The sequence below is a fragment of the Anolis sagrei genome, chromosome 2 (assembly GCF_037176765.1).
Source record: "Anolis sagrei isolate rAnoSag1 chromosome 2, rAnoSag1.mat, whole genome shotgun sequence".
NCBI lineage: Eukaryota > Metazoa > Chordata > Lepidosauria > Squamata > Dactyloidae > Anolis > Anolis sagrei.
In genome coordinates, this window is record NC_090022.1 from 6302436 (window position 1) to 6326468 (window position 24033).

Sequence of the window (24033 nt, forward strand, 5' to 3'; positions counted from 1 at the left end):
TACTAAATTCCAATGAGTGCTACACTTAAAGTGTGCTAAGCTACTGTGTTCATCACATTAGGTTTGGTTCAAGTGTAGGATACAGCATTCTTTGTGTATTTTAAGCATGGGAGTAATTATTTTTTTCAAACGTTTCAGGAGGTGGTGGGGAAGTGGATTTTTGGGAATGATCTGGATGTTTGCCCAGTTCTGTAATGTGATGACATTAATTGCTCTCAGGTTTAAATTGTAACGTTTCCCCAATTTGAGGGAAAGAAAATTCACTTCCCTTGCCCCTGTGATCTGTCTGTGTCTTGTGTTGCATGGGAATGCCGGGAGAGGAGGAGGAGGAGGAGGAGGAGGAGGAGGAGGAGGATTATGCCATGCCTCAGTGCTGTGGAGTCCTGGGAATTATAGTTTCCCAAGGTCCATACACTTCTCTGGGTACATTTACTCTATGGAATGAATGCTCTTGGACCCCACTTTAAATACCACAGTTTCATACTATGTGGTCCTGGGAGATATAGTTTCCCAAGGTCCATACCCTTCTCTGGATGCATCTGCACTGGGGAATAAATGCATCTGCACTGGGGAATAAATGTGACCCATTTTAAATGTCATTATGATTACTACTACTACTACTACTAATATACCATGTCTCCATGCTGTGCAGTCCTGGGAGTCGTAGTTTTCCAAGGTTCATCCCCTTCTTTTGGCACATTTACATTATGGAATGAGTGCCCCTAAAGTGGAGTGCAAGGGCATTCATTCCATACTGTAAATGCAATGGCTCCTTGCAATGGAGTCCTATTGGGAGTTATAGTTTTCCAAGGTCCATACCCTTCTCTGGGTCCATCTGCACCATGGAATGAATGCAGTTGAACCCTGCTTTAAATATCATGTCTCCATGAGATGGCTATGGGAATTTCAGTTTCCCAAGGCCCATGAACCTTCTCTGGGTGCATCTACACTGTGGAATTAATGCAGCTGGACCTTATGTTAAATACCATAGCTCCATACTATGCAGTCCTGGGAGTATAGCATTTTCCAGGGTCCACACCCTTTTCTGTGGAGCAGGAGAGAGAGAGAGAGAGAGAGCACTGCCACTTTTCCTCCCTCCTTCCCTGCTTCCTTGCTTCTGGAATTGAAGACACGTGACAGCTGACATTGCAAAGAGAGGAGGTTTTTTTCCTCCCACAATGAAAACAACAGAGGAGGGATGGTGGACAGTGCCTAGCAATTATACCGTGAAAGAATGCTGAGTACAACTGAGTAACACAGATACATTTAACAATGTGATGAAGGTAGGGAAATCCTCAGTTTCATTTCAAAACTGAGTCAGACTGAACTCTACCAAACACTTCCCAGCTTCAATGGTATGAAGTCCTATCCTGGAATATCTCCCTTCCCTTTATGTCTTTGAAGACATTCTGAGGCCCTGGCCCGGTCCCTTCCCTCACTCTGAAGTAGCCACCTTGAGTCTATATTGAGAGAAAGATGCAACTGTTGCACTCCAGGACAGGAAAAGCCCTCTGACTGTAGACACCACACCATTGATTAGAAAACAATCCTTTTATTGAAGATAATTAAAAAGCAGAAAAGTAAAAAGCACTTGAAAGAAATAGGTAAATCCAATTAGGTAAGAAGATAAGCAGGAGCAAAAACAGTCCAGGGTAAAGTTCAGCAAAGTCCATAAAAGCAATGTCCGCACTTCTCTAATATAATTCAGAAAACCAGGAAACATTAATCCAAGGCATGAGTATGCATTCATACAATACAAAAATCCATACCATGAAACAAGACATACTTAGACAAGAATCTTCCAAGCAAGGCTTCCATGAAACAAGGACAAAAACTTCACTTTATTTCAAACAATGCTTCATCTGACCAGGCATGTAGCCGAGGGGGGGGGGGGGGGCTTGGGGGGCTTTAACCCCCCCCCCCCCGAAATTCTCATGGTGGTTCGCGAAAAGGCCTTACTGGTGCATTACTTAAACTGTTATGTTTATTCATATCATGATCTGATCACCATACTCAATATATCCCATATGCATGGGGGTATTGGGGTAATGATACAAAAGGTTTGCTAGGGTAGCCCCTCTTTCACTCAGACTCAGCCCCCCCCCCCCCAAAAAAAACCTCAGCCCCCCCCCCAAACCCCCCTTGAAAAAAAATTCAGCCCCCCCCCCCCCAAACGAAATCCTGGCTACGGGCCTGCATCTGACTATATTTCCCATACTTGGAACTTTTCTCCCCTCGTTAAGCTATTCCAAGCACTCAGAAATTGGTTTCGCTTTAATTGAGATTCCCTTATCTTTTTCTATCAGAGCCTGGCAGACTGTCGAAGCCACTGTCTGGTTTGCCTGTTTTGACTAATCTCCTGCCGCCTATTTATTTGCTCATTAAATTTTGCAGCTGGGCCAAGTGTCCAGTTATTCTCAAGCCCCAAATACTGGGAACTCTCTGGTAACAACTCAGGGAGTACACTATCATCCCCACAGCCTTCAGGGACACTCTCATGGGAAACTACACTTTGCACAGGGGTCTCCTGGTCCTTCTCTGCATCAGTATCATTGACCAAACCATTGCCATCTTGAAATTCATTGGCATCACTTCTCACATCCAAAGCATCCTGATCCTGAAACACAATCACAGGCTGAACTCCCAACAGCTATAAAAGTACAATCAGTAAAAGTAGATCTAGAACTTGTGAGTTTCTCCTTTATGTGTTATACTCAACTCTGGTGTCAAGGTAATTTGGGCTGGGAGAAAACTCAGAGTTTAGTTCTGCTGTATTCTACTAAGGACATGCACCCTTTTTCTGTATCAACTCCCAAATTTCTCTGGTTGATGATTGAGGCTCCTTCAGCCTGGATCTAATTCATTGGCTTTCATCCTCCTGCCCTCATTCTAAAGCCTTTCCCTGTTTTGTCTCTCCACAGTGTAACTGGCTGGTCTGCCATGTAAAGAAGAGCGGAAGAGTGGATCCGCCACCTATGTATTCGATTTTGCTGAGTTCCCTTAGTGGTATATAAATACTGTAAATAAATAAATAATAATTGTATTGTCATGGCCGGAATCACTGGGTTTGAACTGGGATATATGGCAGTGTGGATTCAGATATCCCAGTTCAAAGCAGATATTGTGGGTGATATCTCTTTGAACTGCTAGGGATAAAGATATGCCAATGCACACACACACACACATAGCAGAGTTTCAAAAGTGTTGTTTCAGTTGCCCCCAAAAAACATGTAAACCCCCTTAAATCACCTTGGTTTAAATCATGCTCTCAAAAGACCAAAATATAAGCAGACTTCTTTAAAAGTAGCATCATTGGTTTACTCACAAACTTCATGTATTCAACATACAGGTAATTTGTTTATCAGTCCAGTTACAAATAGGATTTGTAGTAGTTTCTCTGTGTAGGTAACACAGAGCATCTTTCCCATAACAATCCAGAGTCTAGAGTATCTCTCTGTTCTGAGAGTCTAACAGAGTCTCTAAAGCGGTGGTTCTCAACCTGTGGGTCCCCAGGTGTTTTGGCCTACAACTCCCAGAAATCCCAGCCAGTTTACCAGCTGAGAGGATTTCTGGGAGTGGAAGGCCAAAACATCTGGGGACACACAGGTTGGGAACCACTGCTCTAAATCATTCTGTTTCCACTGACTTCTAAAAGCATGCTGTTTCTAAAATGGAGTCTAAGTCCTGAACAATCCCAGATTTGATCACATGGTCTGCAGCTCCTCCCACATCACAGAGTTAAGGAAAACTGCATACCAATACACACATATACAATACAGTGAGCAATCTAAATTATATACAAAAAAAACTAGTGGAGGCTTGAAGAAGGTTGCTATTTCCAGCATAACAATGGTGTCAAACTGCATTAATCTACAGTAGAGCTTGGCAAACTCAGTCGGGACATGTTAAATGTGTCAGCTGCAGTATGTAGGTGTGTTGTGCAAACAATGGAAACCTCAAAGTCTGTGTGAATTAAACAATAAAACATTTTATTGCCGAAGGCTTTCATGGCTAGAATCACTGGGTTGTTGTAGGTTTTCCGGGCTATATGGCCATGTTCTAGAAGCATTCTCTCATGACGTTTTGCCTGCAACTATAGCAGGCATCCTCAGAGGTTGTGAGTTCCAACAGACCTCACAACCTCTGAGGATGCCTGCCATAGATGCAGGAGAAACATCAGGAGAGAATGCTTCTAGAACATGGCCATACAGCCTGAGAAACCTACAACAACCCAATAAAACATTTGTATTTTTGAAATATAAATGAAAGGTTTTCATGAGGTAGGTGGTGTCCCTATACATTTCAATATTTATGTATGAATCAGTATCTCTTATACGGGGTTGCTTTAATCTCCAGTTCACTAGCAAAACTGAATTGCTGGGTAGCAAACTGATGCATGTTGAAATCATAGAATCATAGAGTTGGAAGCGACTCGTGGGCCATTAAGGCCAACCCCTTTCTGCCCAAAAGCAGGAAAATCTCATTCAAAGCACCCCCAACAGATGGCCATCCAGCCTCTGCTTAAAAGCCTCCAAAGGAGGAGCCTCCACCACCCTCTGGGGCACCACACTCCACACTCAGATTGTATTTTGAGAAGTTGATTGGATGGCTTTGTTCTCAGGACCTGATCGATGCGGTCGAAGTGGTAGGATCCTTAGGGGCAAGTGACCATGTGCTCCTGCAATTTGAGGTACAAAGGAAGGCCGAAACTAAGACAAGTCAAACCCGCATTTTGGACTTTAGGAGAGCTGATTTCCAAAAAATGAAGGAAACGCTGAGCGGCATTCCGTGGACACAGATACTAAAAGACAAGGGAGTTACGGATGGATGGGAATTTCTCAAGAGTGAAATACTCAAGGCGCAATTGCAAACTGTGCCAACAAAGAGAAAAAATAGGACAAGTGCAAAGAAGCCAGAATGGATGTCCAAAGAACTTCTAACTGTGCTAAGACACAAAAGAGTCATGCACAAGAAGTGGAAAAAGGGAGAAATCACCAAAGAAGAATTCAAACAAATAGCCAACACCTGTAGGGAAAAGGTCCGCAAGGCTAAAGCAAAAAACGAGCTCAGACTTGCCAGGGACATTAAAAACAATAAAAAGGGCTTCTATTCTTATGTCAGTAGAAAAAGGAAAAACAAGGAGGCGATAGGACCTCTTCGAGGAGAAGATGGGGCAATGCTGACAGGGGATAGGGAAAAGGCAGAACTACTTAATGCCTTCTTTGCCTCGGTCTTCTCACAAAAAGAGAGTCTTCAACCTCAGCAAGATGGAGTGGATGAGGGTTTGGAGGACATCCAACCCCAAATTGGGAAAGAAGTCGTCCAGGAATACCTGGCCGCTCTTAATGAGTTCAAGTCCCCAGGGCCAGATCAACTACACCCCAGAGTATTGAAGGAACTAGCGGAAGTCATTTCGGAACCATTGGCAACCATCTTTGAGAGTTCTTGGAGAACGGGAGAAGTTCCAGCAGATTGGAGGAGGGCCAATGTGGTCTCAATCTTCAAGAAGGGAAAAAAGGACGACCCAAACAACTACCGTCCGGTCAGCCTCACGTCGATACCGGGCAAGATTCTGGAAAAGATTGTTAAGGAAGTGGTCTGCAAACACTTAGAAACAAATGCAGTCATCGCTAATAGTCAACATGGATTTATCAAAAACAAGTCATGCCAGACTAATCTGATCTCTTTCTTCGATAGAGCTACAAGCTGGGTAGATGCGGGGAATGCCGTGGATGTAGCGTACCTGGATTTCAGTAAGGCCTTCGACAAGGTCCCCCATGACCTTCTGGCAAGGAAACTAGTCCAATGTGGGCTAGGCAAAACTACGGTGAGGTGGATCTGTAATTGGTTAAGTGGACGAACACAGAGGGTGCTCACTAATGCTTCCTCTTCATCTTGGAAAGAAGTGACAAGTGGAGTGCCACAAGCAGGGTTCCGTCCTGGGCCCGGTCCTGTTCAACATCTTTATTAATGACTTAGATGAAGGGCTAGAAGGCATGATCATCAAGTTTGCAGACGACACCAAATTGGGAGGGATAGCCAATAGTCCAGAGGACAGGAGCAGAATTCAAAACGATCTTGACAGATTAGAGAGATGGGCCAAAACTAACAAAATGAAGTTCAACAGCGACAAATGCAAGATACTCCACTTTGGCAGAAAAAATGAAATGCAAAGATACAGAATGGGTGACGCCTGGCTCGAGAGCAGTACGTGTGAAAAAGATCTTGGAGTCCTCGTGGACAACAAGTTAAACATGAGCCAACAATGTGACGTGGCGGCAAAAAAAGCCAATGGGATTTTGGCCTGCATCAAGAGGAGCATAGTGTCTAGATCTAAGGAAGTCATGCTACCCCTCTATTCTGCTTTGGTTAGACCACACCTGGAATATTGTGTCCAATTCTGGGCGCCACAATTCAAGAGAGATATTGACAAGCTGGAATGTGTCCAGAGGAGGGCGACTAAAATGATCAAGGGTCTGGAGAACAAGCCCTATGAGGAGCGGCTTAGGGAACTGGGCATGTTTAGCCTGAAGAAGAGAAGGCTGAGAGGAGATATGATAGCCATGTATAAATATGTGAGAGGAAGCCACAGGGAGGAGGGAGCAAGCTTGTTTTCTGCTTCCTTGAAGACTAGGACGCAATGGAGGAATGGCTTCAAACTACAAGAGAGGAGATTCCATCTGAACATTAGGAAGAACTTCCTGACTGTGAGAGCCGTTCAGCAGTGGAACTCTCTGCCCCGGAGTGTGGTGGAGGCTCCTTCTTTGGAAGCTTTTAAACAGAGGCTGGATGGCCATTTGTCAGGGGTGATTTGAATGCAATATTCCTGCTTCTTGGCAGGGGGTTGGACTGGATGGCCCATGAGGTCTCTTCCAACTCTTTGATTCTATGATTCTATGATTCTATGATTCATGTCTAGCTGCGAATTGCTTCAGCTTTTGCAAGATCAAAAGCGTCAGTTTTTGGAGAAAAAAGCAGGTCTTTGTATAATAGACGGATAGACACTCAGGCAGTTAAAGAAAGACTTGATGATGAGCTGGAACTGGACAAGAGAATGGAATTACGGAACTCCGAACTCTGAGCTCAGGATTAGCCTACTACTGTGTTTATGGTGTTACTATGTATTGATGATTTAATTTTAATTTGTAATTGCTTAATTGTTTTTATATATGTATGTATATGTGACAAGGCATCGAATTGTGCCTTTCTCTGTAAGCCGCCCTGAGTCCCCCTTAGGGGGTGAGAAGGGCGGGGTAAAAGTGACGGAAATAAATAAATAAATAAATAAATAGTAATGAATAATTAATTGTGTTTTCTCTTGAAGGTTTGGTCTTCTGTAAATACATGATTGCTTTTTAATGTTTTTATGTATTGGAATAAAGAAATAAATTATTTTATTTTCTCCTCTGTCGTTGTTTGCTTCTTGAATATTAAAAGTGTCCTGCTATTTTCTGGAGTTTTATAACTAGGTAACGCTGGATGGGGTTGTTTAAAAGTGTGGTCCAAAAAAGCAACATTTTTTTTCTAATAAACAGTATTACCAATTACCAAATGGATATGATATAACATCCAAACAAACACAGCGTGGTTGTGTGGCCGGGGTGATTGTTTGGAGTTGCCTTTTGCCTTTTCTCTCCAAAGCGGTACCTATTTCTCCACTCACATTTGCATGTTTTCGAACTGCTAGGTTGGCAGAAGTTAGGGCTAACAGTGGGAGCTCACCCCTATATATCATATGGAAGAGTTAATCTGTAACTCTCAAGCTATGAGTAAACTCAGAGGGAAATAACCAAGTAGCATTTAGGCTTATATCTTACTGTGCTGGTACAGCTGTACCAGAAGCCTAGATTTCCTTTCTATGCATGTGTTTGTTTTGGCCATGCATTTTGCAGTTGGGTGGTTCCTTCCAGGCTGCAGCCATAGGGCCAGCCACCTGCCTATCATCGTTAAGTTCTTTAGTTCCGCCCCTTTCCCCAGGGTTCTGGGAGGGAAAAGAAAGTTTTTAGTTCAGTCTTACAGTTTAGAAGCTCAGTTACAGGACGTGAGAGCTTTTCCCACCTGTAGAGAAGCTCCGTTTCTTACAAAGCTCCGGGGGGAAATAGTCCCAAAGCTTCTGGGGAAGACAGTTCTCAAAGCTCTGGCTGGAGAACTTACAGCCTCACAGCTCTACAAGCCTCTGGGGAAGACAGCCCTAAAGCTTCTGAAGAAAACAGTTTTACAGATCCAAAGGTCTCCAGTCTCTAAAGTTTTGGCCGGTAAGGTTTACTTGGGTACCCAAAAGGCAAATTGGAACTGGGAGGAAGGCCCCATACCAGCCAGCCTAAAGATAGATTGTCCAGGGAGGGGTCGGAGGGTTTTCCTTGTAAAAGAAAGAAATAGTTCACGAAGCAACCTGCCTGTTCTTTGTGGACAAGTTAAGAAGAATTTGTGTGTTTTGTTGAAGATCTAAGCAATAATAAAGAACTTTGTTAAACTTTCCAAGTTTCTAAAGATTTTGTTTAGGAAAATCCATAGAGCCTCTCAGCCGAGGCACCCCAGTGTCCAACTGGGCACAAAGAGCACATCCTGTTTTAAAAGACAATCGCTATACGCCCAGTGCCCTAAATACCCCAAAACACACACACAGAGACAGACAGTGTTCCCTTGCTACTTCATGGTTCGCTTTTCGCAGTCTCACTGTTTTGCGGAAGGTGTAAGTGGCATCGATTTCCTATTCTTCACTTTCAGGCAAAGGAGAAGGGAGGGATGGAGGGAATGGGGAAGGCAAGGGAAGGAGAAAGGAGGATGAGGAAGAGGAGGAGGAGGAGAGGAAGGCAAAGAAGGCGTGCACAAGCGGGGAAGGAGGAGGGAGAAGAGGAGGAGGAGGGGAGGGGGAGCCAGGCGCGCAAGGAGGAGCCAGCAGGAATTGCAAAGGGAGGATGGAGAAAGGGAGAGGGAAAGAGAAGGTGAAGGAATTGACTTGAGACAGAGGGGGAGAGGGAGTATAGCCTCCCTACTTTGCGGATTTTCACTCATCGTGGGTGGTTCTGGAACTTAACATCCACGATAAGTGAGTGTTCCCTCTTTCTCCTCCTCCTCATCAGTGGCTGCCTTCCAACACAGTGGAATAATCAATGCAAGAGATTGGGCCCCCTCCCCTCCCGTAAAACAGCGGGTCTGCGAAAAGCGAACCACAAAGTAGCGAGGGAACACTATTTCCCATGAGCACATCTTGATTTGGCCATTTAATATACGGGACTCCTCTTTGTATAAAATAGGACTTGAGGAGACACAGATTTTGGTATCCACGGAGTCCTGGAACTAAACACTAGTGGATACTGAGGACTATTTATTTATTTATTTATTTATTTATTTACTGCATTTGTAAACAGTGTTCCCTCACTACTTCACAGTTCACATTTAACGGATTCGCTGTTTTGCAGATTTAAAAAAAAATTAATTTAAAATAAATATGGTTTTTTCACTGTTTTGTGGGGTTTTGCCGCAGCCACTCTCTGAGGTGCTTTCCCTCCTTAGTCCTCCCTCCCTTTTTCTAGCCTTGAAGGGCCTTTCCTTCCTTTCCTTCATTTTATTTTAAGTTTATAAAGACTTCAAATAGTGTATACCTGCTAAAATAATGTATAAATATTGAAATGAATAGAGAGTCCCTATTTCATGGATTTCTGCTTATCGCGGGAGGTCCTGGAAAGTAACCCCCATGATAAGTGAGGGAACACAGTACTGCCTTTCTCAGCCAGAGGCAACTCAAGGTGGTTCAAGGAGCACCACAGCAGTACTCCTTCAAAAAAGGGCTAAATTATAAATGGAGGGAGAAAAAGAATAGAAAAAATACATTGAAAAGGAAGATTTGTTGGAATCCAGTAAGATTAATCTAGGGCAGGAGCCCCTGGTAGCACAATGGGTTAAACCCTTGTGCTGGCAGGACTGGTCAATCGAAAGGTTGGCAGTTCAAATCCGGGGAGTGGGGTAAGCTTCCACCTGTCAGTTCCAGCTTCCCATGTGAGCCATGAGAGAAGCCTTCCACAGGATGGTAAAAATCATCCAGGTGTCCTCTTGGCAATGTCCTTGCAGACGGCCAATTCGCTCACACCAGAAGTGACTTGAAAGTTGCTTCTGACACACACATACACACACTGTGCTGTCACACACTGGGCCTGTAATAATTGTCTTTTGAACAGGACGTGCACTTTGTGCCCAGCGGGAAGCCAGGGTGCCTTGATAGAGAGGCCCTAAGGATTTTCCTCTGGAAGAGTCTTTAGAGGCTAGAAAGGTTTAACAAAGTCCTTTATTATTGAACAAATTAAACAAATACTTCTCCAATCTTCAACAGCAATCATACAAATGACTGGTGGCTTTCTTTATCTTGGCCACAAGGGACAGGCAACTGGCTTTGAGAACAATTTCTTTTCTTTTGAAAGGAAAACCCTTTTTTAACCTCTCCCAGGCAATCTACTATCTAGGCTTTGCTGATGTGGGTCCTACTACCGGTTCCAAACTACTTCTTGGGTCCCAAGTAGACCTACCAGTCAAGGCTTTGTAGATGCTCCAGCTAGAGTTCTTTGGGTCTGCAAAACTGTTTTCCCCAAATGCTGTAAGGCTGAGAGGCTGTAAGTTCCCAGCCAGAGCTTTAGGACTATTTCTTCCCAGAAGCTGTTTCCCCCGAAGCTGTAGGAAATGAAGCTTTCCTGCAGGTGGAGCTGGTCCACGTCCTGTAGCTTAATTTCCTTCTGTAAGACTGAACTAAAAATGGCTCCCTCTCCTCCCGGGGCCCTGAGGAAAGGGGCGGAACCAAAATTTAACAATGATTGATGGGTCATTGGCCCTAAAATTGCAAACCAAGGGAAGTCACCTTGGCAGAATGCGTGAAACCTTGGAATGCATGCAAACATTTAATAGAAAGAAAATGAAGTTGGGGCTCCTGGTACAGCCGTACCAGCACACACACACACACACACACACACACAATCTAGGGCGGTGGTTCCCAACCAGTGGTCTGTGGACCACAGGTGGTCTCTAAGAAACAGAAAAGTGGTCCGTGGGTATCTTGCACAGAAAATGTTTGTCTACAAAGCATGATGGTTGAAGAAGTGGCCCTGCAGGCATAATCTCCCCCCCCCCCCCCACACACACACCCACACACACACACACCCTTCTATTCTTGTTGGTCCTCCCCTTCTCCTTCACCCCAAATAAGGTCCTGGCTCCTGTTAGCTTGCTTGCGGTCTCCTTCTTTTGACCCAGCCACCCCCTCCTGTTGCCTGGGTTTGCAAATGAAGCTCCTTAAGCCCAAGCCTTACTTACTTAGGCGATCCCTCGTTGGACGAGTAAGATGGTCTTCCATCATGGGTTTCCTTGTGGGTCTGTATGTGGCTGTGGAGCCCTATTCTTGCTCTGCATCTTCTTCCGCAGTGAGGGCATTGGTTTCCAGGTGGAAGGCGGTCCCGGTCGGGGTTGGCTTGACGCGCCTTCCTCCTGGCACGTTTCTCTCTTTCACCCTCCACTCGTGCCTCCTCAAATTCTGCAGCACTGCTGGTCACAGCTGACCTCCAGCTGGAGCGCTCAAGGGCCAGGGCCTCCCAGTTCTCAGTGTCTATGCCACAGTTTTTAAGGTTGGCTTTGAGCCCATCTTTGAATCTCTTTTCCTGTCCACCAACATTCCGTTTTCCGTTCTTGAGTTCGGAGTAGAGCAACTGCTTTGGGAGACGGTGGTCAGGCATCCGGACAACGTGGCCTGTCCAGCGGAGTTGATGTTGGAGGACCATCGCTTCAATGCTGGTGGTCTTTGCTTCCTCCAGCACGCTGACGTTTGTCCGCTTGTCTTCCCAGGAGATTTGCAGGATTTTCCGGAGGCAGCGCTGATGGAATCGTTCCAGGAGCTGCATGTGACGTCTGTAGACAGTCCACGTCTCACAGGCATATAGCAGGGTTGGGAGGACAATAGCTTTATAGACAAGCACCTTAGTATCCCTACGGATGTCCCGGTCCTCAAACACTCTCTGCTTCATTCTGGAAAATGCTGCACTTGCAGAGCTCAGGCGGTGTTGTATTTCGGCGTCGATGTTGACTTTGGTGGAGAGGTGGCTGCCAAGGTAGCGGAAATGGTCGACGTTTTCTAATGTTACGCCATTAAGCTGTATCTCTGGCATTGGAGGCAACCCTGTTGCCTGGGTTTGCAAATGAAGCTCCTTAAGCCCAAGCAAGGAAGGAACGATCCAATGCTTCCCTTCTCACTCCCTCCCTTTGCCCAATGTTGGATGCATCCTTCCTTACCTGCTCTTGGTGAGGCTGCTGCCAGAGTCCCATTTGCTGTCTCCTCCTTACAACCCAGCCCCCAGCTCCCTAAACCTGCAAGGATAAAAGGCTCTCACCTCGGGCAAAGGGAAGAGCCACAAATGGCAGTACTGGGTCCTTCCTTCCTTCCTTGCCTGGACTTGAAGCTGCTGCTGCCAGAGCTCCAGTTTCATGCCTAGGCAGCAGGGCAGTGGGTTGCAAAGGGCGGCCCTCTAGCAGCAGCCTCCCAAACAGCAGGTAAGGATGTGGTGATGTTGGATTCCTCATTCCTTACCTGCTTTTATTTATTTATGTATTTATTTATTTATTCACGACCTTTATATCTCCCTAAGGGAACTCAAAGAGGTTTCCAACATTATAAAGGCAAATTTCAATGCCGTACATACATTTGAAAAGCAAAAGATTTCATTTATTTATTTATTTGTTGTGTTAGGAGCAACTATACAGATTGTATTACATTTTTAACAAAACAAACAGACAGACAAAACACAAAGTTTGCAAGCTTGGTATTTGGTTAAATGTCCTTTGACCAGTATCTGGCCACTTGGAGTGCCTCTGGTGTTGCCGCAAGAAGGTCCTCCCTTGTGCATGTGGCAGGGCTCAGGTTGCATTGCAGCAGGTGGTCAGTGGTTTGCTCCTCTCCGCACTCGCATGTCGTGGATTCCACTTTGTGGCCCCATTTCTTGAGGTTGGCTCTGCATCTCGTGGTGCCCGAGCGCAGTCTGTTCAGCGCCTTCCAAGTTGCCCAGTCTTTTGTGTGCCCAGGGGGGAGTCTCTCATCTGGTATCACCCACAGATTGAGGTTCTGGGTTTGAGCCTGCCACTTTTGGACTCTCGCTTGCTGGGGTGTTCCAGCGAGTGTCTCTGTAGATCTTAGACAACTATTTCTAGATTTAAGTCGTTGACGTGCTGGCTGATACCCAAACGGGATGAGCTGGAGATGTCACTGCCTTGGTCCTTTCACTATTGGCTGCCAGTTCCCGGCAGATGTCAGGTGGTGCAATACCGGCTAGACAGTGTAATTTCTCCAGTGGTGTAGGGCGCAGACACCCCGTGATAATGCGGCATGTCTCATTCAGAGCCACATCCACTGTTTTAGTGTGGTGAGATGTGTTCCACTCTGGGCATGCATACTCAGCAGCAGAGTAGCATAGCGCAAGGGCAGATGTCTTCACTCTGTCTGGTTGTGATCCCCAGGTTGTGCCAGTCAGCTTTCGTATGATATTGTTTCTAGCACCCACTTTTTGCTTGATGTTCAGGCAGTGCTTCTTGTAGGTCAGAGCACGGTCCAGAGTGACTCCCAGGTATTTGGGTGATGGAGGGTGTGATGACAGAGCTGTGCTTGACTGCCCTTCTATCATGGCCACTTCCACAAACCCTAACAGATGGTCACAGCAGCTGGGCTGTTCACTGAATGTACACAAACACACGTGTTTTACTTGCTTACTTACTGTACCACCTTTCTCACACCTGGAGGGATTCAAGGTGGTTTACAACATTTTAATGCCAAAATTTCAATGCCACCATCCTTGTAAAAAAATCATAACTAAACAATAACGTATAACTAATAGTACTATAAGGAGCCCTGGGTGGCGCAGTGGGTTAAACCACTGAGCTGCTAAACTTGTTGACCAAAAGGTCGCAGGTCCAAATCCGGGGAGCGGCGTAAGCTCTCGCTGTCAGCCTCAGCTTCTGCCAACTTAGCAGTTTGAAAACGTGCAAATGTGAGTAGATCACTAGGTACTGCTCCGGTGGGAAGGTAACAGCACTCATAGAATCATAGAATCAAAGAGTTGGAAGAGACCTCATGGGCCATGGGATCTTCCTCTCCAAATGTCTGCTCAAATCGATATGGTGGTCAGGAGTGCTTACTATGAGTTTCAGAAAATACGCCAGCTGTGTCTCTTCATAGAATCATAGACTCATAGAATCAAAGAGTTGGAAGAGACCTCATGGGCCATCCAGTCCAACCCCATTCTGCCAAGAAGCAGGAATATTGCATTCAAATCACCCCTGACAGATGGCCATCCAGCCTCTGTTTCAAAGCTTCCACAGAAGGAGCCTCCACCACACTCCGGGGCTAAACAGTGTAATTTCTCCAGTGGTGTAGGGTGCAGACACCCCATGATAATGCGGCATGTCTGTTTTAGTGTGGTGAGATGTGTTCCACACTGGGCATGCGTACTCAGCAGCAGAGTAGCAGGGAGGGGTGATAGGGAAAGGGATTGTTTTGGTCGTTGTATCAGTGTTTGTTTTGTTATATTATATCAGTGTTGGGATGTGGGTTGCATTACTCAAAACTGAAGCACTTTTGCCAACATTGTATCCTCCCCATCCTCATCTAAGGTCTCAGGATCGGCCCAGAATCATAGAATCATAGAATCAAAGAGTTGGAAGAGACCTCATGGGCCATCCAGTCCAACCCCCTGCCAAGAAGCAGGAATATTGCATTCAAATCACCCCTGACAGATGGCCATCCAGCCTCTGTTTCAAAGCTTCCACAGAAGGAGCCTCCACCACACTCCGGGGCTAAACAGTGTAATTTCTCCAGTGGTGTAGGGTGCAGACACCCCATGATAATGCGGCATGTCTGTTTTAGTGTGGTGAGATGTGTTCCACACTGGGCATGCGTACTCAGCAGCAGAGTAGCAGGGAGGGGTGATAGGGAAAGGGATTGTTTTGGTCGTTGTATCAGTGTTTGTTTTGTTATATTATATCAGTGTTGGGATGTGGGTTGCATTACTCAAAACTGAAGCACTTTTGCCAACATTGTATCCTCCCCATCCTCATCTAAGGTCTCAGGATCGGCCCAGAATCATAGAATCATAGAATCAAAGAGTTGGAAGAGACCTCATGGGCCATCCAGTCCAACCCCCTGCCAAGAAGCAGGAATATTGCATTCAAATCACCCCTGACAAATGGCCATCCAGCCTCTGCTTAAAAGCTTACAAAGAAGGAGCCTCCACCACACTCCAGGGCAGAGAGTTCCACTGCTGAACGGCTCTCACAGTCAGGAAGTTCTTCCTCTTGTTCAGATGGAATCTCCTCTCTTGTAGTTTGAAGCCATTGTTCCATTGCGTCCTAGTCTCCAGGGAAGCAGAAAACAAGCTTGCTCCCTCCTCCCTGTGGCTTCCTCTCACATATTTATACATGGCTATCATATCTCCTCTCAGCCTTCTCTTCTTCAGGCTAAACATGCCCAGTTCCCTAAGCCGCTCCTCATAGGGCTTGTTCTCCAGACCCTTGATCATTTTAGTCGCCCTCCTCTGGACACATTCCAGCTTGTCAATATCTCTCTTGAATTGCGGTGCCCAGAATTGGACACAATATTCCAGATGTGGCCTAACCAAAGCAGAATAGAGGGGTAGCATTACTTCCTTAGATCTAGACACTATGCTCCTATTGATGCAGGCCAAAATCCCATTGGCTTTTTTTGCCGCCACATCACATTGTTGGCTCGTGTTTAACTTGTTGTCCACGAGGACTCCAAGATCTTTTTCACACGTACTGCTCTCGAGCCAGGCCTCATTGTCCCCCATTCTGTATCTTTGCATTTCATTTTTTCTGCCAAAGTGGAGTATCTTGCATTTGTCACTGTTGAACTTCATTTTGTTAGTTTTGGCCCTTCATCTCTCTAATCTGTCAAGATCGTTTTGAATTCTGCTCCTGTCCTCTGGAGTATTGCCTATCCCTCCCAATTTGGTGTCGTCTGCAAACTTGATGATCCTGCCTTCTAGCCCTTCATCTAAGTCATTAATAAAGATGTTGAACAGGACCGGGCCCAGGACGGAACCCTGCGGCACTCCACTTGTCACTTCTTTCCAAGATGAAGAGGAAGCATTAGTGAGCACAGAAACTAGACATCCCGAGACGAGAAACAGATCCCTTTCGCTTTCACCCAGGGCTCTGACCATACCGTCGGTGCTGAGTCTGCCCGGAAACCACTGACGCTATGGAAAGCCCCGGCGTCCTATTGGTGGGATGTTTTCCCCTCGGCCAATCCGCGCTCGTTGCGATTCTAATATTTTCGCCTCCACGAAGAAGGAGGAAACTTCCCCGGTGGCAATGGCGTTGCTGCCACTGCGCCGGGTTGTGGCTCTGCTTCTCCTCCTCGGACACCAGGGAGACTCCCCCGCGCACCCAGCTCCCACTGGTGAGAGATTTCCACCTACCCTTTCTTAGTCTTTGCTAGAAAGAAAGTGGGGAAAACTTCTACAACTTTAGCCTTCTGTCGTGCTTTCGCTTTTGACAAAAGGGGGGGGGGGGGGGGAGGGGAGGAGAAGAGGTACAAATGAATGGACTCCAGCTGCATCCACACTTTCAAATTAATCTAGTTCAGTGTTTCTCAACCTTCCTAATGCGGCGACCCCTTAATACAGTTCCTCATGCTGTGGTGACCCCCCAACCGTAAAATTATTTTAGCTACTACTTCATAGCTGTAATTTTGCTATTGTTATGAACCGTAATGTGAATATCTGATATGCAAGATATATTGGACCAAATTTGGCACAAATACCCGATACGCCCAAAATTGAGTACTGGTGAGGTTGGGTGAGGGGATTGAATTTGTCATTTGGGAGTTGTAGTTCCTGGGATTTATAGTTCACCTCCAATCAAAGAGAATTCTGAACTCCACCAACGATGGAATTGATCCCAACTTGGCACACAGAACTCCCACGACCAAGAGAAAATACTGGAAGGGTTTGGTGGGCATTCACCTTGAGTTTGAGAGTTGTAGTTCCTGGGATTTATAGTTCACCTCCAATCAAAGAGAATTCTGAACTCCACCAACGATGGAATTGATCCCAACTTGGCACACAGAACTCCCACGACCAAGAGAAAATACTGGAAGGGTTTGGTGGGCATTCACCTTGAGTTTGAGAGTTGTAGTTCCTGGGATTTATAGTTCACCTCCAATCAAAGAGAATTCTGAACTCCACCAACGATGGAATTGATCCCAACTTGGCACACAGAACTCCCACGACCAAGAGAAAATACTGGAAGGGTTTGGTGGGCATTCACCTTGAGTTTGAGAGTTGTAGTTCCTGGGATTTATAGTTCACCTCCAATCAAAGAGAATTCTGAACTCCACCAACGATGGAATTGATCCCAACTTGGCACACAGAACTCCCACGACCAAGAGAAAATACTGGAAGGGTTTGGTGGGCATTCACCTTGAGTTTGAGAGTTGTAGTTCCTGGGATTTATAGTTCACCTCCAATCAAAGAGAATTCTGAACTCCACCAACGATGGAATTGATCCCAACTTGGCACACAGAACTCCCACGACCAAGAGAAAATACTGGAAGGGTTTGGTGGGCATTCACCTTGAGTTTGAGAGTTGTAGTTCCTGGGATTTATAGTTCACCTCCAATCAAAGAGAATTCTGAACTCCACCAACGATGGAATTGATCCCAACTTGGCACACAGAACTCCCACGACCAAGAGAAAATACTGGAAGGGTTTGGTGGGCATTCACCTTGAGTTTGAGAGTTGTAGTTCCTGGGATTTATAGTTCACCTCCAATCAAAGAGAATTCTGAACTCCACCAACGATGGAATTGATCCCAACTTGGCACACAGAACTCCCACGACCAAGAGAAAATACTGGAAGGGCTTGGTGGGCATTCACCTTGAGTTTGAGAGTTGTAGTTCCTGGGATTTATAGTTCACCTCCAATCAAAGAGAATTCTGAACTCCACCAACGATGGAATTGATCCCAACTTGGCACACAGAACTCCCACGACCAAGAGAAAATACTGGAAGGGTTTGGTGGACATTGACCTTGAGTTTGGGAGTTGTAGTTCACCTACATCCAGAATCATAGAATCATAGTGTTGGAAGAGACCTCCTAGGCCATCTAGTCCAATCGCTTGCCAAGAAGCAGGAATATTGCATTCAAATCACCCCTGACAGATGGCCATCCAGCCTCTGTTTAAAAGCTTCTAAAGAAGGAGCCTCCACCACACTCCGGGACAGAGAGTTCCACTGCTGAACGGCTCTCACAGTCAGGATGTTCTTCCTCATGTTCAGATGGAATCTCCTCTCTTGTAGTTTGAAGCCATTGTTCCATTGCGTCCTAGTCTCCAGGGAAGCAGAAAACAAGCTTGCTCCCTCCTCACTGTGGCTTCCTCTCACATATTTATACATGGCTATCATATCTCCTCTCAGCCTTCTCTTCTTCAGGCTAAACATGCCCAGCTCCTCAAGCCGCTCCTCATAGGGCTTGTTCTCCAGACCCCTTATCATTTTAGTCGCCCTCCTCTGGACACATTCCAGCTTGTCAATATCTCTCTTGAGTTGTGGTGCCCAGAATTGGACACAATATTCCAGGTGTGGTCTAACCAAAGCAGAATAGAGCATGGGTAGCATGACTTCCCCAGATCCAGACACTATGCTCCTATTGATGCAGGACAAAATCCCATTGGCTTTTTTTGCCGCCACATCACATTGTTGGCTCATGTTTAACTTGTTGTCCACGAGGACTCAAATATCTTTTTCACACGTACTGCTCTCGAGCCAGGCATTGTCCCCCATTCTGTATCTTTGCATTTCGTTTTTCCTGCCAAAGTGGAGTATCTTGCATTTGGCCCTGTTGAACTTCATTTTGTTAGTTTTGGCCCATCTCTCTAATCTGTCAAGATCGTTTTGAATTCTGCTCCTGTCCTCTGGAGTCTTGGCTCTCCCTCCCAATTTGGTGTCATCTGCAAACTTGATGATCATGCCTTCTAGCCCTTCATCTCAGTCATTAATAAAGATGTTGAACAGGACCGGGCCCAGGGGGGAACCCTGCGGCACTCCACTCGTTACTTCTTTCCAAGATGAAGAGGAAGCATTAGTGAGCACTCTCTGTGTTCGTAATCCTCAATATCTGCTTTGAACTGCATTATCAGAGTCCACACTGCCATATAAACCAGTTCAGTGTGGATTTTATACAGCTGTGTGGAAGGGGCCAAAGCAGCTTACATTTCAATAAAATTTCAAATCTACAAATATATGAAACACTACAACAGAATTAAATATCATTGGAATTTCTTAAAGCAGGCATGGGCCAACTTGGGCCCTCCTTGTGTTTTGGACTTTAATTCCCACAATTCCTAACAGCCTATCTACGGGCTGTTTTCACAGCAGGAGCCTGGATTTGCCGAAGAGAAGCAGAGGACAAAGAGGGGAAGAAAAGGAACCTCCGGTTTTGAGGAGACGTCTTTCCTCCAGGAGGCTGTCGTTTCTGCCGCCCCCACTCTCCCCCCTTCCTGTTTAACTGGGAGGGGTGGGCTTTGCAGGGGCTCCTTGAGCCCAGCGTTCAGGTAGAGGTGGAAGGAAGGAAGGAGGGAGGGCTGGATGGTGAGGGGTTGCCTATTGGCAGCTGTGTCTTTTCTGCAAGAGTGGGGGAAAGGAATTCTCTTGCCTCCGCTCTTCTAGGCAGCAGCCGCGCGCTCCCACCGCCGCCTTCACCTCCTCCGAGAAAGAAGAAGAAGTAAGGGAAGAAGAGGAGAAAGGGAGAGGAAAAAAAGAGGGAGAAAGAGAAGAGAGAAAGGAGGAGGGAGAAAGAGAAAGATAGAGAGAGGAAAGGGGGAGAGACTGAAACGGGGAGAAGGAGAGAGAGCTTGAGGGGGGAAAAGAAAGAACTACAACTCCCACTGTGGTGAGTCAGTTCTGTCAGACCCCTCCAGGAGATTGAGTTAGTCATGGGGGTTCTGTGTGCCAGGTTTGGTCCAGGTCCATCTTTGGTGGAGGTCACAGGTTCTCTTGTTGTGGGTGAACTACAACTCCCAGAAAGGAAGGCCAGTTCCCCCAAACCCCCCCCCCCCTCCAGTAATCAAATTTCGGCATATTATGTATATGTGCCAAGTTTGGTCCAAATCCATTAGTGTTGGGGTTCTCTGGATGTACAACTCCCCCAAATCAAGGTGAATTTCCCCCAAAGGCCTCCAGTATTTTTTGCTGGACATGGGGGCTCTGTGTGCCAAATTTGATCCAATTCTGTCTTTGGTGGAGTTCAGAGTGCTCACTGATTGCAGGTGAACTTTAAATCCCAGCAACTACAAGTCCAAAATGCCCAGGTCAATTCCCCTCAAAATGTCAAGGGGAAAACCTTTACCTTTACTATTTTCCAAGCAGCCTGACAAGGACTCTCAATCTTAAGTCGAGAGCCCCACAGTCAAGACCTTGTTATACATTGCAGGAGGTCTCCCACACAAGGCAAGCCAGAAAAGCCAATGCAACCCTAGGCTGCATTAATAGGAGTATAGCATCTAGATTAGTGGTTCTTAAAGTGAGCTCCGTGGAGCCCTTGGGCCTCTGCAAACCATACTAAGGGGTTCTGCACTTCCATCCTTCCTCCTCCTCCCCTCCAAGCTATCCCTCCTCTTTCCGGCTCCTTCCCTCCCCCCAACCTTTTTTCTTCACCTTCCTTGCCTCCCAGATCCTTTCCCCTTTCCATCCTTGCTTCCAAAACCCTATTTCCCTTCCACTGCTCAGCAGGTGCTTTCATTGCGCTTTTCCCGCATGGCAGAGATTCCACAGCCAAGTCCTTGTTATACATTGCAGGAAATTCACAAGTCAACAGTGCAGCCAGCAAAGCCAATGCAATCCTAATCTGCATTAATAGTATAGAGTCGCGATCAAGGGACGTCCTAGTCCTACTCTCTTCTGCTTTGCCCAGATCACTTCTGGAATAACCCAATGTTCAGTTCTGGGAAAAGCAATTCAGGGAGAAGATAAACAAGCTGGAAAATGTCCAGAGAAGGGCAACTAAAGAAGAAGCAGCTTAGAGAGCTGAGGATGTTCAGCTTGGAGGAAAGAAGGCTGAGCAGGAACACGAGAGCCATGCTAACATATCTGTTTCAACATTGAAGACGGGGCTGGCTTATTGGCTGCTGCTCTGGAGATTTGAACATCGATCAGTGGAGTCAAATTGTAGGGAAAGATATTCTACCTAAACACTTTCTGATTTTTAGAGCTATTTGGCAGTGGAATCTTCTGCTGCCTGGAAGTCCGTTAGAGACTTCTTTTACAGAGGTTTCTAAGCAGAAGCTGCATAGCTGTCTGTCAGGAGGGATTGGGTTGTGTCCAGAGGCGGCCCTACGTAATTTTCAAAGGTAAGCAAACAGTATTTTGGTGCCCCCCCCCCCAACCAATCATTGATATATATTTTCTGTTCGTCGTGGGAGTTCTGTGTGCCATATTTGGTTCAATTCCATCATTGGTGGAGTTCAGAATGCTCTTTGATTGTAGGTGAACTATACATCCCAGTAACTACACTTGCCACACTTGCTCCCTTGCCTGGCCCGCTTTGGGTGTGCCTGAAGACCTCGGCGTGTGCACCAAAAGTCACCTCTTCTCCTGACTTTCTCCTCAGCCATTGGGACCAAGAGAGAGAGAGAGAAAGAGAGAGAGAGGTGGAGATGCCCACTTTTCCTGAAGGTAGGCGCAAAAACAAAGGAGGGAGCAGAGGTGGGAGATAACTCCAGCCGGAGGGGCTCTCTCTCTCTCTCTCTCTTGGTCACAATGGCTGAAAAGAAAGTCAGAAGAGGTGACTTTTGGTGCGCATACTGGGGTCTTCAGACATGCCTCCGGACCCGAAGGGGACCAGACGCAGTGGCTCTACCCCTTGACCCACCCGCGGATTGGGGAGAGGAGAGGAGGCGGGTGGAGCGTTGGGGGATCGGGAAAGGGAGTCGGTCATGGGGAAGGGATTGAACGCAGAGAACGATTGAGCGCCGGCTCTGCTCGTGCACCCAGTGGCCGGGTGGAGCAGGAAAGAGTGGGCCTAGGCGAGGCTCAAGGGCCCGGCCCCTTTGGGAAGAGGATCGCCCAGCAGCGAGGCAAGAAAGCCGAGGCTCCCCCCCGGACTGCTAGGGCTGTTGTGAGCTGAGGGGGCGCTCCTCAAGTGGCGGTCGAGGGGCATTAACAGAGGCACCTCTGCGCCCCTGGCAAAAAAAAGTGTTCTGCGACCGCTTACTTCGCGTAATGGACGAGCCGCCCCTGGTTGTGTCTTCCTGCCTGGCAGAGATGGTTGGGCTGGGTGGCCTTTGGCTTCTCTTCCTGCTCTCAGATTCCATGATTGGAAACCAGCCATAGATCAAGCAACAACCCAGCAGTGGATTTTAGTCATCTCGGTGTACAGCCAGAGATGGCCATTTCTTTCTCTAACCTTCATAGAATAGGGTAACTTTGTACAATCAAGACTGGTGTTTAGCTTGGGGAAGAGAAGACCTCACAACCTCAAAGGATGCCTGCTATAGATGCAGGCGGAACGTCTGGAAAGAATGCTTCTATAACATGGCCATATAGCCCGAAAAACCTACAACAACCCACTATCTTTAAATTCTTTGGATATGATTTTTCTGCTTCTTGGCAGGGGGTTGGACTGGATGACCCACAAGGTCTCTTCCAACTTTATGATTCTAAATGTCTGAAGAGTTGCTGGGCATTGAGTGGGAGGGAGACAGCCAGAAAACACAGCAACACCCTGTCTTGTGTATTACTGACAACAGTCAGAGGAAGTCCTCAAAGGCAGAACAGGTGCATGTTACAATGGCTGTGAAGGGGGACAAAAATCCACCAATCGTACATAACACAATTTTTGTTTCCTGGGGTATGTCATCTCCTACTTGGTTCCCGCATAAAAACATAGCAAAAGTTTATTAAACTGCGAAAACTTTGTTTTTTGCAGGATCCTGCAGCACATTTTTGCTGTAGTTTTTCAATGAGTATCTCAGGGTCCTTCCAGACAGTATCCTAATGTGGGACAAAGAAGTGGGTTTAAAAGCACGATACCTGAAAGCAAGTCTAAACATGGAGGTGTCAGTCCAGGCAAATAGTTCCCCAGCATCCTGACATGTTTGGTTGTACCAGAGTTTAGAAATCTGCAAGATGAATGCAGGACATCTGCCAGAAATTTTGTTTAATTTGTAAAAAAAAATTGGACACTCTGAGATGCGCTGGATTGCATATGCAATTATGTGGATATGTGAATGTGCACACAAATGGATTTCTTGTAATGATGTCTCCTCACCCTCCTGCTGCCTTTAGTTTTTCCCGATTCAATCCCGTTTCCCTTTGGGGTCACTCGCCTGCCATGCTGGTGCCCACTGTGTAAATTCAAGCTCTGTTTAATTTCATAAACATGAGAACAAAGGGATGCTTGCAGAGAATTCTCATTGAGAATTGCTTTCCAATAGTGCTTCCTTTGAGCCACCTGTGTGTCCACGACTCCATTTGTTTTCAGTCCTCATTTGTATATATTTTTTTACAAAATGGGGTTTTAAGTGCATCTTTTTAACACTTGTTTTTTAATCATTAATGCGAGCCAGTGTGCATTTTCAGCCAACATCATCTAGCCACACACACCACCCCTTTTATCCCAATTTATCATGGATTTTAGAGCCTGTGTAGAAGGGCCCTCATAGTTGTGGTTGTTGCGTTTAAGTGGAATTTAGTCTGGTCCAAAGCAGAAAACACAATAACATTGCACCCAGGCAAGAGGGAAAAGAACAGGAAAACTTTACTCTTATCAGCAGAATTAAAACATAAACTTGCAATGGTACAAACAGCGCCACAACCTTACACAGTCTTTGTAAGCAATACAGAATAAGGCTTCTTCGTCTTCATACAAATGAGAGAGCAGTAGAAATGGTTGAGCAAAATGCTCGTCCACACTCTGGTTACATCCCGAATAGATTACTGCAATGCGCTCTACGTGGGACTGCCTTTGAAGATGGTTCAGAAATTCCAAGTAG

At 46.2% G+C, this 24033-nt stretch overlaps 2 protein-coding genes across 4 annotated transcripts in view; both read left to right on the plus strand.

Moving 5' to 3' along the window:
* LOC132770245 (major histocompatibility complex class I-related gene protein-like) overlaps positions 1-24033 on the plus strand; it is a 159779-nt gene that overhangs the window by 108192 nt on the left and 27554 nt on the right. Inside the window, exon 17 of one of the 3 annotated variants that reach the window (XM_067465339.1) lies at positions 2922-4068. The exons of 1 other annotated variant lie outside the window; for it this stretch is intronic. In XM_067465339.1, coding sequence (XP_067321440.1) covers positions 2922-2926 — 5 coding nt within the window. In that variant the 3' untranslated portion in view covers positions 2927-4068. Of the gene's footprint in view, positions 1-2921; positions 4069-16320; positions 16445-24033 lie in introns of those variants that run through there. One more of the 3 variants, XM_067465342.1, reaches the window with a different exon arrangement.
* The window catches only part of LOC132769747 (major histocompatibility complex class I-related gene protein-like), a 240081-nt gene that overhangs the window by 49805 nt on the left and 166243 nt on the right, over positions 1-24033 (plus strand). The window lies entirely within an intron of this gene.